This window comes from Micropterus dolomieu, linkage group LG12 (genome assembly GCF_021292245.1).
Source record: "Micropterus dolomieu isolate WLL.071019.BEF.003 ecotype Adirondacks linkage group LG12, ASM2129224v1, whole genome shotgun sequence".
Taxonomy (NCBI): domain Eukaryota; kingdom Metazoa; phylum Chordata; class Actinopteri; order Centrarchiformes; family Centrarchidae; genus Micropterus; species Micropterus dolomieu.
In genome coordinates this window covers 6,721,442-6,736,464 of record NC_060161.1, presented here as the reverse complement: position 1 = coordinate 6,736,464, position 15,023 = coordinate 6,721,442, and the positions used below count along the sequence as shown (strand labels likewise).

Here is a 15,023-nt window from a genome sequence, read left to right as displayed (position 1 = left end):
TTGTGTGAACCGGGCTGTGACACAGTACATTTGGTGGAAATCTCTTGTTTATCAGCTGTTTATGGATAAAATACACAGACAGAAATGTCAGTTTTTTAGCTAATCCAGCTAATTAAATACCACCTGACAGATCAGTGTGCTTCACTACACTGATGCTCAGATCATATTAAAGTCCTGTATTGCCATAGTACATATCACAACTAAGTTGACTTGTTAAACGTTATTAGAATACTCACAGACTGTTTCACATTAGCAGGGATGTGATTGTGTGGCTGAGGTGTATGACTGATACTGCAGATTTGTCAGTGGTGTCTGAGGGTGGAGGTTAGCTTCCGTCACAAACCATCAGCACTTCCTGCATCAGACCCACTGTACACCGCTCAGTGTGCTTCCTTCTCCTTCTTTTCTTTCTCTGTACCTTTCTTCAGGCTTTTTCTTTGTTCTTTACTCCTACACTCTCTCCGTCCGTCTTTCACTGAGGCTTTATTGGCATGAGCATATGAGTAAAAAAACACCTCACATCAATGTCAAAATCATGACAAACCTCAGAGGTTCAGTGTCCATCTGAAACTCCAGTTTCTACCATTGGAATGGAACTGTAAGAACAAAACCAAAATCCAGCCATTCATCTCTGTGTGACTGTCGTCCCAACAAGTTCTTAGGCGTGCTGGTGGCGTGGCTCAAGGGATTACGATGTCGATCAAGGATCAGAAAGAAGCTTTGGAGCCTGGCTTCAGATTTCAGCCAGCCAACACACGTCAAATACATTATTATGTGAAGGCAGAATATGCACAGTGTCTCTCCCTACAAGCACTGCAAAGACATACTGACATAATAACAGCATCTTACATAAAGAGTGTGGTCTAGACCTGCTCTTTATGAAACGCGCAATAAGATAACTGTTGTTGTGATTTGGCTCTTTATAAATAAAATTGAAAAATTGATTGGAATTGAAGTACATATAGAATAATATCTTTTTACTGCATAATCTCTCTCTCTCTTCCTCTTTCTCACACTTTCTCCATGCTGGCTCTACCCTGCAGCAAGATTCACAAGATGAAGGGCTTTGTTACCATGGAGAAAATGATTCTGAGCATCCTTCCAATGCTTTGGCAAGTCTCTCTCTGTCTGTCCTTTCTCCTGTTTATAGTACTTCCTCTTCACACTGTCCTGGTCTGCATGCCTCATCCTCCTCCTCTCCTTCTGTCTCCACTTTCTTCAGCAAATGACACATATAATATAGAAGTTGTTTTAAAAGACATGTGTTCACCAGACAGGGAGGGTTTATTGAAAGTCAAGATATCTGCGTCTCTCTGAGAACAGAACCCCCCATGCACAGCCAGTATGTAGGATCAGGTGCTGGTCTGAAGAATCAAATGAATCACCACACCCTAAAATTAATATAATATTACACAGAATGCATTTTTTCAAAAAACATGGCATGGTTAATATTATACAGTGTTACAAAAATGACACCTTTCAATTCATCTTAATTAGAAGACTAACTCCCGTGTACTACTGACTGAATAGAATGTACTATTAGCCCTATAGCTGTCCCACTACACCACTAAATGGGATGGGTGAGAGCCAGGGGACCTAGGGTCATTATGTCAACTTATGCTTCCTGGTCCTCTCTCCTCCTGTGGAGGATCGTGGAGGATCATGGAGGATCTTCCATGCCTTTAAATGCACCTTGAGGATACAAAGAGGAGTCTTCTGCAGGAGCTAAGAGCAAGGAAACACAGGTGTACCCTACACTAAAGTATTTAATCAGTTTGCGTGATGTATAAATGCAGCACGTTACATGGTGAGATGCAGTAAATGTTCCATCACATGGTGTCTGATAGATCTAACACTGTAGAGGATATAGAATAATCTAATTGCAAAGTGTTGTGGCTTCACACAAAACTGTTTGTTTCTTATTTTACAATATAATCAACATACACACATGCTTCTGCAGCTATGTGGTGTATTATTGTGCAGATAACAATACTGTATAATGATGATAACAACAAGTAAATAAGTAGCCTAAGTAATCATAGGAAATAACAATGATGCCTACATAAATTGAAGATTTGAAAGGAATATTAAATAATGAAAATCGTTAAGAATAATAATACTGCTAATAATCGACTATGTTAAACAATAACGTATATAAATGAATAAAGGTAATAAAAGTCTTTTCACTGGTCCAACAATCACCAGCTGTGGTTTTGGTGGAAATAAATCCTTAATTCACAGTGTTTACATAAAGTTGAAATGTCCTCAGCTTCCCCACATTGCACTACTAGACACATTTTGAGGTAATTCACAATGAGTGTGAACGGGGGGGTTTCATCAGACCTGAAAGACTTTATCAGCAACATGTTCAGTGATACTCAGTTATGTGTCGGTGGTGCAGGTCTAGTTGCTGGTCCGTGAAGGGTGGTGTGGTCCCACTGACTGCTCTGTGCTCTTTACAGAACCTTCCAGCTCTCAGATACGGGGCGCAGGTCAGGATGTTCCAGAACCAGGTTCCTCTGCTACCAGGAGAGACCATCCAAACTACAGGTATGTTCACATTCTGTCTCATCCTGCTGTCCATATTCATCATATGTATAATGTGGTAGACGTATCTGTCATTTTAAAATCTTGATATTGTATTTAAATAACAAATAATTTAATAAATAATATTACTTACCTGCCAATTAATCAGTTCCTTATAGTTTTTGTGTGTGTGTGTGTGTGTGTGTGTGTGTGTGTGTGTGTGTGTGTGTGCGCGCGCGCTGATGTGCAGTCAAGGATGTGATGTATATCTGTCCATTCAGCGGTCTGGTTAATGGAACCCTGACCATCACAGACTACAAGCTGTACTTCACAAGTGTGGAAAGGGTACTGCTCGTTTATTATTCACTCAGCTGTGCTTTAATAGCCTTCATTCACAGTCCCAGGACTACTGTTTCTCTCTAGTGTGTGTTAATGTCAGTCTGTGCACATCCAGGAGTCTCCATTCATTCTTGATGTGAACCTGGGAGTCATCAGCAGACTGGAGACCATCAGTGTTCCCAACCAGGGAGAGAACACCAAAGGACTGGAGCTGGTCTGTAAGGTGAATACTGTGCACTGAAACAGATTCTTCAGAAATATACTTTCCCATACCAGATAAATGACTTCTTTGGAATTTTTTAACCAACAAAGATATTCAATTTACCATAATAGAAAAACACCCTTCACGCTGGAAAAGGTGGAACCAGAGATCATGTAATCATTTCAACCATTGGATGAAGAAGTATTCAGATCATTTACTTAAGTAAAAGTACTAATACCACACTGTGAAAATACTCCACTACACGTAGGGCCCTGCATTCAAAACCTTACTGAAATAAAGTATATATATATATATATTATCAGCAAAATGTACTTAAAGCATACTATAATACCTGCTGCACATTAATATGTGTATGTTGCATTTTGTCCTGTGAGAACCATGTATGTCTAAAAAGTCATGAGCTCAGAAACACAGCCTGTTTCCAGCTTTGTGTTGATGCAAAGGGGGTTAAATAAGTTTATTTAGCTGAAGAAGGAGGACAAACTTCAGTTTATCACAAGCATTCACATTCAAAATCACCACACAGGGGATGAAAAATGTAATGTAATCTGAAAAGTAGCTAGTGACTCGAGCTGTCAGACAAATGTAGCGGAGTAACAGGTACAGTATTTGTATGAGACGTAGTGGAGGAGAAGTATAAAGTTGGCATAAAATTGATATACTCAAGTACATTGACAGTTCTTAAGTTCAATAATGGTGTGAGTTTACTTTACATTCCCTCAGTGATTTCAACAATAGCTGTGAAGAGTCTGCAGTTTCTGTTGCCACTGATGACTGACCTGTCATGTTCTCTCTGCATCAGGACATGAGGAGTCCCAGGTTTGCCTATAAGACGGAGGACAGCCATCCAGATGTGGTGGAGGTGATGGCCAAACATGCCTTCCCCCTCTCCCACAACCTGGTCAGTGTCATTCAGATGTTTTTATTAATATTGGCTAGATATGGTGAGTGTGGGTTCAGTATGTTGTGCTGCAAGGCCTCCATACATGGCTTTAACATATAGATATAGAGTAGAATGAACTCTATACTAGGCTAGGGCCAGTTTAGCTGGTATCACATGATTTATACTTTTGGTTTAAGTCTTCCAACATTGTGTACATCTGTTAAAAAAAAAGGTGTGTTTGTGTGTGTGTGCGTGGGCGTGTGTGTGTGTGTCGCTCAATACTGAAATAACAATAATTGATGTTACAGCATCATTTCATGTTATTCTAAGCAGCAGTAGTATTTGTTGTTGCTTAAAAATAAAATATATTGTGTGTGGAAAAAAAGTTGATGTTTTTTAGCCAGACATTTAAAAATAACACATTTAAGGTCATCATATGGTGAAAATCTCAAACCTGCCCATGCCTACTCTATACAAATGTTACGATGACAACATAGGCTAGTTATGTTAAGTTACATTTCACACTGTCTCCAGGATGTTTTGCAATTATTTTAAACCTTAAAATTGGACCTAAGGACGGTTTTCACTTCTGCATAGTTGAGGTCAGCTTGTTAACTGCACGTTAGGGCTGGGCAATAAAACAATAATGATAATTATCGCAATATAATTTTCCTCAATATCAATATAATTAATGTTCAATATATCGTCAATAAATATTTGGTTTAATTCATATGAATAATGAACAAATTAGCACTTAATTTTTCTGTAAAATATTTATTTTATTGCGGAAAAGGGACTGAAAAAAGATTTACTTAGTAGTACTGTAGTTTTGAATGTTCTCCCTCAGTGATCCCCTGTTTAGCATCAAGTGTTTGTCCCATTCTGACCATAAAGAAATTTTAACCACATAATTAACCTTCTGGTTTCTTCAATTTTCTCTCAGGAGCAAAAATCAGCCTTTAAACTTGAAAGAAATAACGATTTGACATTTACCTTGATAATTATCGATATCGAATGATATGAAATGTTTTTATCGTGGTAACATTTTTGGCCATATCGCCCAGTCCACCTGCACGTAAATGCCTGAACCATCATATTTCCAGTTGATCTTGACTGAATGCTAACATACAACCTCTGGCAGCCCCTGTTTGCCTTTATATACAAGGAGCAGTTTCCTGTAGATGGCTGGAAGGTTTACGACCCAACAGCAGAGTACAAACGTCTGGTAAGTGCACACCAGCCGTAACACTGACTCTGTCGCTGTCAGATTCATCTCTCACAACACACATGAAGTCTGAGGCTAAAGCATAACTATTCATACTAGAATTATAAAACCATCTAAGTGTATTGATTAGTCTTTAAATGAATAACTGATTTGGCCAAATTGTGGTTGGTATGAGCATGATGGCATTTTGCCATGATAATGTTCGTATGAGTTCACTGCATAGCTTTATATATCCTCACTTTCTCTTTTCAGTGCAAATACTTTTTATTTGTTTTTTATTTTCGTTTTTTTGTTGCTGTCAGTGAAACTCAACACATTTTTCACCTTAAACGCTTGTGCCCCTGAGAAGCTGGAAGACTTAAACTTCTGTGCAGGACGTGTTGAGTTTTATTGACGGTAGCTTAAGAATGTTTGAAAAACTGCTAAATGGAAGTGACTGGATAATTAGTGAATAAAAAGAGTGTTTTTGTTAGAGGAAAGAACCTCAGAGCAGCAGAGTTTCAGTCATTTCTCAAGTAGAAATTTCAAACATTTGCTGGTTCCAGCTTAAATGTGAGGCTTTTTGTCACTGATGAGCGTAAATGAAGAGTGTTTGGGTTTTGAACTACTGTATCACTGAACTGTCTCTTTAACCAAATTACAAACATGTAGGCTATTCTATGTGACCTCCTTTAGATAACTAATGTAATATTGTTTCACTTCCATTCCCTGAAACTGCCAGCCGACCAGCCTCACACGTTGAAAATGTCAGGTTGGAATATACTTGTCATACACATTTTTTCGTTTTGTCAGGGCCTCCCTAATGAGAGCTGGACCATCAGTAAGGTGAACAGCACCTATGAGCTGTGTGACACGTATCCCTCCATTCTGGTCATCCCCACTAACATCACTGATGAAGACATCAAACGAGTGGCTGTGTTCAGAGCCAAACACCGCATACCGGTCAGTGAGAGGAGACACATGTCCACTACAGACGGTTTGATGACATTCTTTGGATTAAGTGCAGTATTTGTAATAAAAGGTCAAGTCTGTTAGACTGGGAGCCAGACCAGTCGGCCAAGCTGGTGTTTCATGTGCTCTGGTCAACAACGCACCAGGCTCACTGAACTCACATCAAACTGTCAAACTAGGCAGAAGTGTTGTTGCTGTGACTCAAAAGTGAGTTGGGGGGTTATAGGTTGGCGTAAAATCCATTATAATATTTGTAAAAACAGATTTTACTCACACATGTTGGTAATGCACTCCAGGCGCTCTGCTCTGGATCGAGGAGGGATAAAATAGAGTAAGATAAGATGGACAAGCATGTGGACACAGGGAATGTGACTGTTTTTTCCCCTTTGCAGTTCCCCCCAAACAATTCAGGAAGATAGAAATAGACATACAGCTAAAAACAAGCACAACAAAGCTGAACAAGATATGAAAAATAAATGATTATGTACACCGCTCAGCCATAACATTCTGACCACTGACAGGTGAGATGAGTAACACTGATCATCCCGTTTCCATGGCACCTGTCAGTGGGTAGGAGATATTAGGCAGCAAGTGAACATTGTGTCCTCATAGCTGATGTGTTAGAAGCAGGAAAAATGGGCATAAGGATTTGAGCGACTTTGATAAGGGCCAGATTAGGCTTATTCTGATTGGATCGGCTGAAGGGATGATCAGTGACTGTTTTTTCATGCGCATTAGGGCAATTTTAACTAATCAGAACTAAGATGACATAAAAAGTCTCTAAAATCTGCACCCCACTGCAGTGTTTCCCATACACTGATTTATTTGTGGTGACACGGCACGCCACAATATCAACGCTGACCGCCACATGTACTATTAAATAGGAGTAAATTCAAGAAGTTAGTCTATGTTCTTAACACAACGCTGTCAATGTCAGAGACCCACCTGCAAATAAGTTATAAGCAAGCATGTAAAGAGCCTAGCTAATAAGTATAGCTATGTTAACATTATAATACAGCTGGATTGTCGAGGTTAGCACACTGTACATAGCTGCTGTTCAATATCGAATGCACCCCCACCCGTGCGCGGCGCCAGAGTTACATGGTAATTCTGTGGGAAACGCTGCACTGTGCATTTACAGATGTTTCTGGTGGTTTCTCTTAAAGCTAATAAGCCTGTTTCTTCCATGCTGGCATTTCACTGACACGCTGCAGTGTAACCCCGCCCCCCTGGCAATCAGATCGCTAATCCGTGATCTGAAGTAGCCATGATCAGACGATCGCCCAGCCAGATTGTGATGGCTGACGACTGGGTCAGAACTGAACATGTGGTTTTAAATGTATAAACCCAGTGCTTGTGAACATGATCACCATTGCTGGAAAACTTTTCATCTTCAACATTAACCCAGAGAATAGCTTAATAACAATTTGAATGATTTAATCTGATGTAAAATATTATTGTACAGTGGAGCAACGGTGGTGGTGATAAACTGATGAATTCAGTTGACAGACTGTACTTTGATGTACAGTGTCATCTCTTCATTATTACTCAGTCATTATTATAGTGTAATTAATATTAGGGTAATTAGATGGATGAAATTGTAATAAAGAATAACGATATTCTGGGGAGGGGAGTGGAGCCATGGATTGTAGATGGGGTGGATGGGAAACAGAAGGCGGCCATTGCAAGGCCTAAAAGTGCAAAATAATTTAGCAATCAGTTGTGGGGGGTAGCAGCTGCAGACAGGGAGTGTTCCAGCCCGGAGCTCACAGTGTTCAGATGGTTTTAGCAGGTGACAGAGCTGAACCACAGATAGGACATCGAGCAGCTAAACAACAGGTAGACCTGCTGCGGAGATCAGGCTTTGGTTCGCCCCTGGTAGCGCATTGACACCCAGTACCTGCAGTCCTCGTAGGCAATTTAGCACCCAATGCTAAAAACAAGGCAGGTTGTGAGAGATGGAAAAAAAAAAACCAACTCAAATTCCACAACCGATTCCTAAAATATTGGTATTGTAGCTGCAGTATATTATTTGCTAAGGTGTGTAAGATTTGTGTAGGTGTGAAGGAATCTTAAAATATGAAGGATCAGTCGGGTGTTACTTTATATTTTCCTTGTTTTCAACAAATCACATGAAGACCACCAATATATTTTCTACCCCTGCCTCTCAGCTGCGAGCCCATTACTTCCTACTGAATGCTAAAATCTTAATCAGTGGCTCACAAATATATCTGTGAGTATCTGAGGCAGCAGGACGGTGTCTGTTACTACAGTGTGTGCTCGCTCATAGTGATGAAGGAACATGTGACCCAGTGCAGCAGTGAGGCTTGCTGATGGGTTTTCTTCTCCCCCTGGTCCTGCTCTTTCTACAGGTCTTGTCCTGGATTCACCCAGAGTCTCAGGCCACCATCGTACGCTGCAGCCAGCCGTTAGTCGGACCTTCAGACCGTCGCTGTAAAGAGGACGAACGCTATCTCCAAATCATCATGGATGCCAACGCCCAATCCCACAAGCTCACCATCTTTGATGCCCGGCAGAACAGTGTAGCAGACACCAACAAGGTTTAAACAGAAAGATGCATCTAGTTTTCCTGTTGCGTCTCTCTCTCTCTCCTCACCTTCATGTTGTAGGTTGACTGGATTTGTTCTCTTCTCATTCCTCCACCACATACAGGCAAAGGACGGAGGGTATGAAAATGAGAGTTTCTACCCAAACATGGAGCTGAACTTCCTGGAAATCCCCAACATCCATGTGATGAGGGAGTCTCTGAGGAAGATGAAGGACGTGGTTTATCCCACCATAGATGAAGCCCACTGGCACTCTGCTATTGACCAGACGCACTGGCTTGAGTACATTCGGGTAAATCACACACACTACAACACACAAAGAAGAACTGCTGATCAGCTGTAGAAACTTCCCAGTTAACATGTGTGGCCTGTGTGTAGCTGTTATTAGCAGGAGCAGCAAAGATAGCTGATAAGCTGGAGTCTGGGAAGACGTCTGTGGTGGTTCACTGCAGTGACGGCTGGGACCGAACGGCTCAGCTCACCTCTCTGGCCATGCTGATGCTGGACAGTCACTACCGCACTCTCAGAGGATTCCAGGTCACACCATACATCACAACATCAACTACATAGTATAGTCTTCACCTGCACAACATAATAATATACTGTATGTTTGTGTCTGCAGGTTCTGGTGGAGAAGGAGTGGATTAGTTTTGGACACAAGTTTGCTGCTGTAAGGAGTTCTTGCTACATATTCATTAATTATCAAAAATAAATCTTCTCAACATACAGATGCATCTCAAAAAATTAGAAACAAATAGTTTTTTGAGCTGCTTCTGTAAGTCTGGGCGTTCAGTAAACTTTGCCATCAGTTTTCAAATCCCAATTAAATTCTTGCAAAAATATGAATCATGTACATCCTACTAGTTACGGGAAGTTGTATTCTCCCAAACCAGACACACAAGTGTACTGAAAAACACTAAATCATTTTCAAAAGTGTACAGGTGCACCTTAAAAAAACGAAACATTTTCTATCTAGTTGTTTGAGATGCACCTGTAAACCCTGTTGCCAGACATATACTCGCTGTGTAGGGAAATGCAAGTAAAAAAAACCCCAACTTAAAACAGTACATTTAGAAAACATGTAACAACCGTCAGTCAGCACATCCTAAAAACCACAGTGCACAGTATGACAAGAGATTAAAAATAAAAACTGCTGAATCAGTAAGAAAAAATAATTCTACAAAATAAAGCATACAAAAATGAAAGCTCAGTTGTGTACAGTGCTTATTGCTAGTTCCTTAGAGACAAATGCCCAGAATGTAGAAATGAGTTTGTGCCCACTGGAACAGTGGAAATATATCCCCAGATCTGACACTTCATGTGAAGGAGAACTCCCTTCATTGTGTGCAGGCTCTCCCTCAGACTGCTGCATGGAAAAGTAGATCTAATCTAAGGCTTCCTGCCAATCACCTTCAATGTATTTCATTACGCAAATCTGACTTATGAAATATTTGACAGCTTCTACACTTCAGAGCAGCATACAGTATGTATAAAACAATGGTATGAAATGAAACAGGATTTGTAATTGATTCTTGAAACCAACCAAAAACAGGACAAAGACGTGATGCTACACATTTCAAATTAAAATAATTTGCAACAAATTGACCACAGAGAAGAAAGTTATCGTTTGTTTTTGAACACATAGCCAACATACATGTATGAGATGTACAGCCAGTCGTATGTGCTTCTGGTTGTCTTCATGTTGAATACTTATTACACACACGTAGAGAACTCTGATGTGTGTGCTGCCTCACGTGTCTGCATTGTTGTCTGTGTTGCAGCGTGTGGGTCACGGTGATGAAAACCATGCTAACTCAGAGCGCTCGCCTCTCTTCGTCCAGTTCATTGATTGTGTTTGGCAGATGACTCGCCAGGTCAGTCTCCACTCTGCTGAACCAGGACATGTCAGAACCAGGCCTGAGTATAGGAGTCTTTACTCATTTTCATGAAGCAGCATGCTAAAAGTATACATGTATATGCTCAGCCAATCAGGTTTAGCCTTTTCATGTGGACGTGGGCTCAATTGTGGACACTTAGAAGCTGCCACTCTGCACTCATAATCACTTCTGTTCTTCTGACTACAGTTCCCAGCTGCCTTTGAGTTCAATGAGCTGTTCCTGATCACAGTGCTGGACCACCTCTACAGCTGTCTGTTTGGTACATTCCTCTACAACAGTGAACAGGAGAGGGCAGCAGAGGTACGTACCGTTCTGTTAACAAGGGTAGCGAGTCTGTAAGAGCCATGTCAGATGAATCTCTTCTCCTGTCCTGTGTAGGACGTGCAGACCAAAGCTGTGTCCCTGTGGTCCTACATCAACAGGTAAGATACTTCCCACGTTGAAGTTATAGTGAGTGGAGTGAATGACTGGAGTGACTCTGACTGTTCAGTGTTGTCCCCTCCCAGCCAGCCTGAGGACTTCACCAACCCCTTCTATGTGGACTATGAGCACCATGTTCTGTATCCGCTGGTTTCCTCCAGACATCTGGAGCTGTGGAGCAGCTACTACGCCCGCTGGAACCCACGCATGAGACCACAGGTACCCTGCCTCTGTGGTTGGTGATGGAGGATGGGTTTTCCTCTTTGAAGCAGGGATGTGGAGGTTTGGTGGAGTTAGTCTTAACAGCTAGCTCAGTCTGAAGAGGAGAAGAACCAGCCTCTCGATTTACAGCAGCAACAGCTAACTGACAAAAAAAAAAGGGAAGTGATCAACTAGCCAGCCAGCTGACTTCCTGCCGGCAACAGGAAGTCCGTTTAATCAGTGAAACATTAAAACAGCAACCACAGAAAGAAACAGGCTGAGCAGTAAGTATGTCACAATTCAGTGTAGGGCTTTTCCCCGTCGAATCATGTGTGTTTGTGCGCGGCGATTGCGAGGAACCACAGGCCTATTTGAAGTAACTTTATTAAAAACGATATAATATTCTTTGTTTGGTTCATCAACGGTGATAAATGATCTGAACGTCCCGCGAGGTGCGGACAACTGGAAACATCTCTGTGAAGCTGGGGCTCTGTCTCTTCAGCAAGTGTTCCTCTTCTGCCACTACACACACACACAGAGACACGCTACGCCCACACGTGCTCACATGAATTGTAACCCTAACTTAATTGTGGATTCATTTACGCACTTTAAAAACATTTATTAAAAGCTTTTTTCTTTTTACATGTTTATTTACAGCATTAAACGTTGAAATGTATATTTTAATAGGCTGTATATTAACTTATTGGGAGAAAACTAGTAGTTCTATGTAAAATCAGACGTTGAGCACACCCATATAGCCAAAATGGAATGATCCTTGTTTTGCTGCGAAGCTTCGACTGTGAGATTGACTGTCGAATCAGGCTCCGCCCATCAAAGCATCGCATCTTCCACAATTCGGGGTCAGCCCTAATACAGTGACAGCAGTGTTACCGCTTCACTTCCACAGACATTTGGTCGTAAGTTAAGGCACTGTGTTCTCCTGAGAGCTCATCAGAATGTATTGTGGCCACGGCCATTGCATCATAACATGATTACTTTTATTATTGTTATGTTATTGTTATTGTTATTACAACTTTAGTCACATCTTTGTATCAGAAGGAAAAACCGTTTTACTCATTTACTCAGATCAGGATATTTTTTGTGAAATGAAACTTTCACTCATGATATTGAATTTTAACTCATAATATTACAGTTTTATTTATGTTATAATATTATGCCTTCTTCTTTGACTGGTGACTTTAATCTCATGATAAGCTTAGACTCTGTAAAGTCTATGATATTACAAACCTTTTTCTCAAAAAAATTAAATTTTATTATTATTTTTAATGACAACTGCAACTTACGGTTATTTTAATCATTTATTAATCTGCAGTTTATTTTAGCAATTAATCATTTCATTCATAAAATGTCAGAAAATAGTCAAAAAAGTCCACCCCAGTTTCCAAGGCGACGTCATCTGACTACCAGTCGGAAACCCACATCTATTCAGTTTACTGTCATGTGATCACGTCAGATATTTCCATTTGAAATGCTGGAAACATTCTGAACATTCTGGCACGTGTCGGTTGTTTCACCTCGAAACTTAAGGACAAGAATAAGAGGAGAGCTTTAGTTACTGACGCCGGGACTGTGTGATGTGTTTCAGGTGCCGGTGCACCAGACACTGAAGGAGTTGCTGATCCTCAGAGAGGAGCTCCAGAGGAGGGTGGAGGAGCTGCAGAGAGAGGCCTCCTCTCACTCCCTGTCCTCCACTGAACACTCCCCCTCACACAAAACAGGAACTCCACTGCACACTGTGGTCTGACACACACACACACACACACACACTTCAATCCATGTTTTAGCCTAGTTATAAGTACTGAAGATGAGAGTGTTTACAGTGTGAGGGAGGCTTTACAGATACATTCCTAAACACAAACATCTCTATGTATGTTTTTAGCAAAGTGAACCGATCTCCTCCAGGTGTCTGTAAAGTGAAACAAAGTATTTAAAGAGAGTATTAAAAACTAGCTTGTTACCTAATTCAGTGGTTCTCTAACTTTTTCTGCCATTTCCCCCCCCCCCCCCACCACACATAAACAGATCATTAATGATAGTGGAGCAACAAATCAAAAAGATGATGGATTCAATAAATGAAAGGATTCAGGTCAGCACTATAGCCTCAGCCAACTCATAAATAAATCTTACATGTTCATTCAACTTAGTTGCGCTCCATATTTTTGTTCTGGTTGTCCAAGTCCCCCTAGTAGTGGTTCTGTGTTGTCCCGGGGGGGCCAACACCCCAGTTTGAGAACCATTGAGCTAATAGAACCTTCCTATGCTTATTATTTATATTATTTAAAAATTCAGAAATGCCAGCTCACCCTGGACTATGGGAATCTTCTGATCCCCTTCAGACTTGATTCTCAGTTCAGTAAAGTGTTTTTATTTTTGTATGAAGAATTTCTACTCTTTGTCTCAGGGCTCTGTTAGTCACATGAGTGCAGAAGGTGGCCAGTAACATATTCCAAATGACTGCAGTTAGCTGGAGTGCTGAACTAAAGTCACTGCATGCTCCCTCACACTTTCTCTTTCTCACACTGTCAGAGTGATCCCAGCTCCGTCACTGAGAGACGGCTGTGTTTCCCCTCTTCATTACCTGCACACTGCTTTATTGTACATGTTTTCCGTTATTTGTATAAAAAGTATTTTTCATTTAGTAGTTCTTTTACGTTGTGTATGTGCCAACCATGTCCCAGGTCCCACATCCCCAAAGTGTGCTTTTCTGTTCTTCTCTCATTGCCAACCACTTTGTCCTTTACTGTATAAAATCACTTGAATTTCCTACTCAGTGTTTCTCACAAGTGAAATAAAGGTCTGTGTATGTCGAGCTCTTCTGAAACTATAAACTGTGTGGATTCACTGACTGAAAGAAGCACGTTTTGGTACATTTAAAGCCATGTTCAAACATCAGAGTGTGCTGTGTGATTTAGATTTTTAGAACAGCCAAGATTTTCCAGCCCAAACCTTCAAAAATGCAGCTGAACTACATTCAGAAGAAATCACTGTCAGATACTCTGTCATTATGTCCAAAACATACCTGTTTTGAAGATAATCCAGTGACCCCAAATAGATAACTGTTCCATCGGTGTGTTTCTGATGAGTAGCAGGCACCTCAGCCTCTGGCTGAATGTGAAGTATACCAGTACAACCATTTACTGACGGAGGTTTTGACTTCTTAAGTTTCCTTTCTTTACGAGTGTGGAGATGAGTGATGACCACGACAGAGCCGCTGTGGTTCTGTGTTGGTTCCTCTCATGTCTAAGGTGCTTTATGAGAGGTTTTTGGCAGGTTTCACTGCATACCTAGAAGAAACTGCAGTGAAAAAGTGCTTTCTGTTACAGTAGTGCCGTGCCAGCCGATCATGAAAACTATCACATGACCGGCCAATAATATGAGTGCTAATCATGGTTCCAACTGTCCTCATGTTGCCTTAATTTCAGAGTGCGGTTATTTACAGTAACTAACAGGTGAGCTAAACAGATCAATCCTCTGTGTTCCAAGAACCAAATTAGCTGGATGGGAATGAACAGGATAACTTTAGCTGGCTAACATCATGCCTGGATTAGTTAAACCACACAAGAGCAGGACACACATCAGTTTAACCCTCTCACACCGGTCTTATTTTTTGTATTGTACAGTGTTTTGACATCCCATTATTCTAATGTAATATAACCTATAAATCACACTGTCTACCTGTGGCATGGGATCATGTGAATCGTGTCTTTTGACAATGTAATTAATGTGTCTGTCAATTTCCATTTAAAAAATAAATAAATAAAATTCAAAA

The 15,023-nt window shown here is 40.8% G+C and overlaps 1 protein-coding gene across 7 annotated transcripts in view; it reads left to right on the top strand.

Annotated features, from left to right (window-relative positions):
* Positions 1 to 15,023, top strand: part of mtmr1a (myotubularin related protein 1a) — an 18,720-nt gene extending 3,697 nt beyond the window's left edge. For all 7 annotated transcript variants that reach the window (XM_046064306.1, XM_046064305.1, XM_046064309.1 and 4 more), the window contains 15 exons: positions 2,463 to 2,550; positions 2,777 to 2,871; positions 2,981 to 3,088; positions 3,891 to 3,989; positions 5,113 to 5,196; positions 5,989 to 6,138; positions 8,520 to 8,708; positions 8,821 to 9,006; positions 9,093 to 9,251; positions 9,337 to 9,384; positions 10,496 to 10,588; positions 10,799 to 10,912; positions 10,991 to 11,034; positions 11,119 to 11,251; positions 12,840 to 15,023. In XM_046064306.1, coding sequence (XP_045920262.1) covers positions 2,463 to 2,550; positions 2,777 to 2,871; positions 2,981 to 3,088; positions 3,891 to 3,989; positions 5,113 to 5,196; positions 5,989 to 6,138; positions 8,520 to 8,708; positions 8,821 to 9,006; positions 9,093 to 9,251; positions 9,337 to 9,384; positions 10,496 to 10,588; positions 10,799 to 10,912; positions 10,991 to 11,034; positions 11,119 to 11,251; positions 12,840 to 12,998 — 1,749 coding nt within the window. In that variant the 3' untranslated portion in view covers positions 12,999 to 15,023. The remainder of the gene's footprint in view (positions 1 to 2,462; positions 2,551 to 2,776; positions 2,872 to 2,980; positions 3,089 to 3,890; positions 3,990 to 5,112; positions 5,197 to 5,988; positions 6,139 to 8,519; positions 8,709 to 8,820; positions 9,007 to 9,092; positions 9,252 to 9,336; positions 9,385 to 10,495; positions 10,589 to 10,798; positions 10,913 to 10,990; positions 11,035 to 11,118; positions 11,252 to 12,839) is intronic.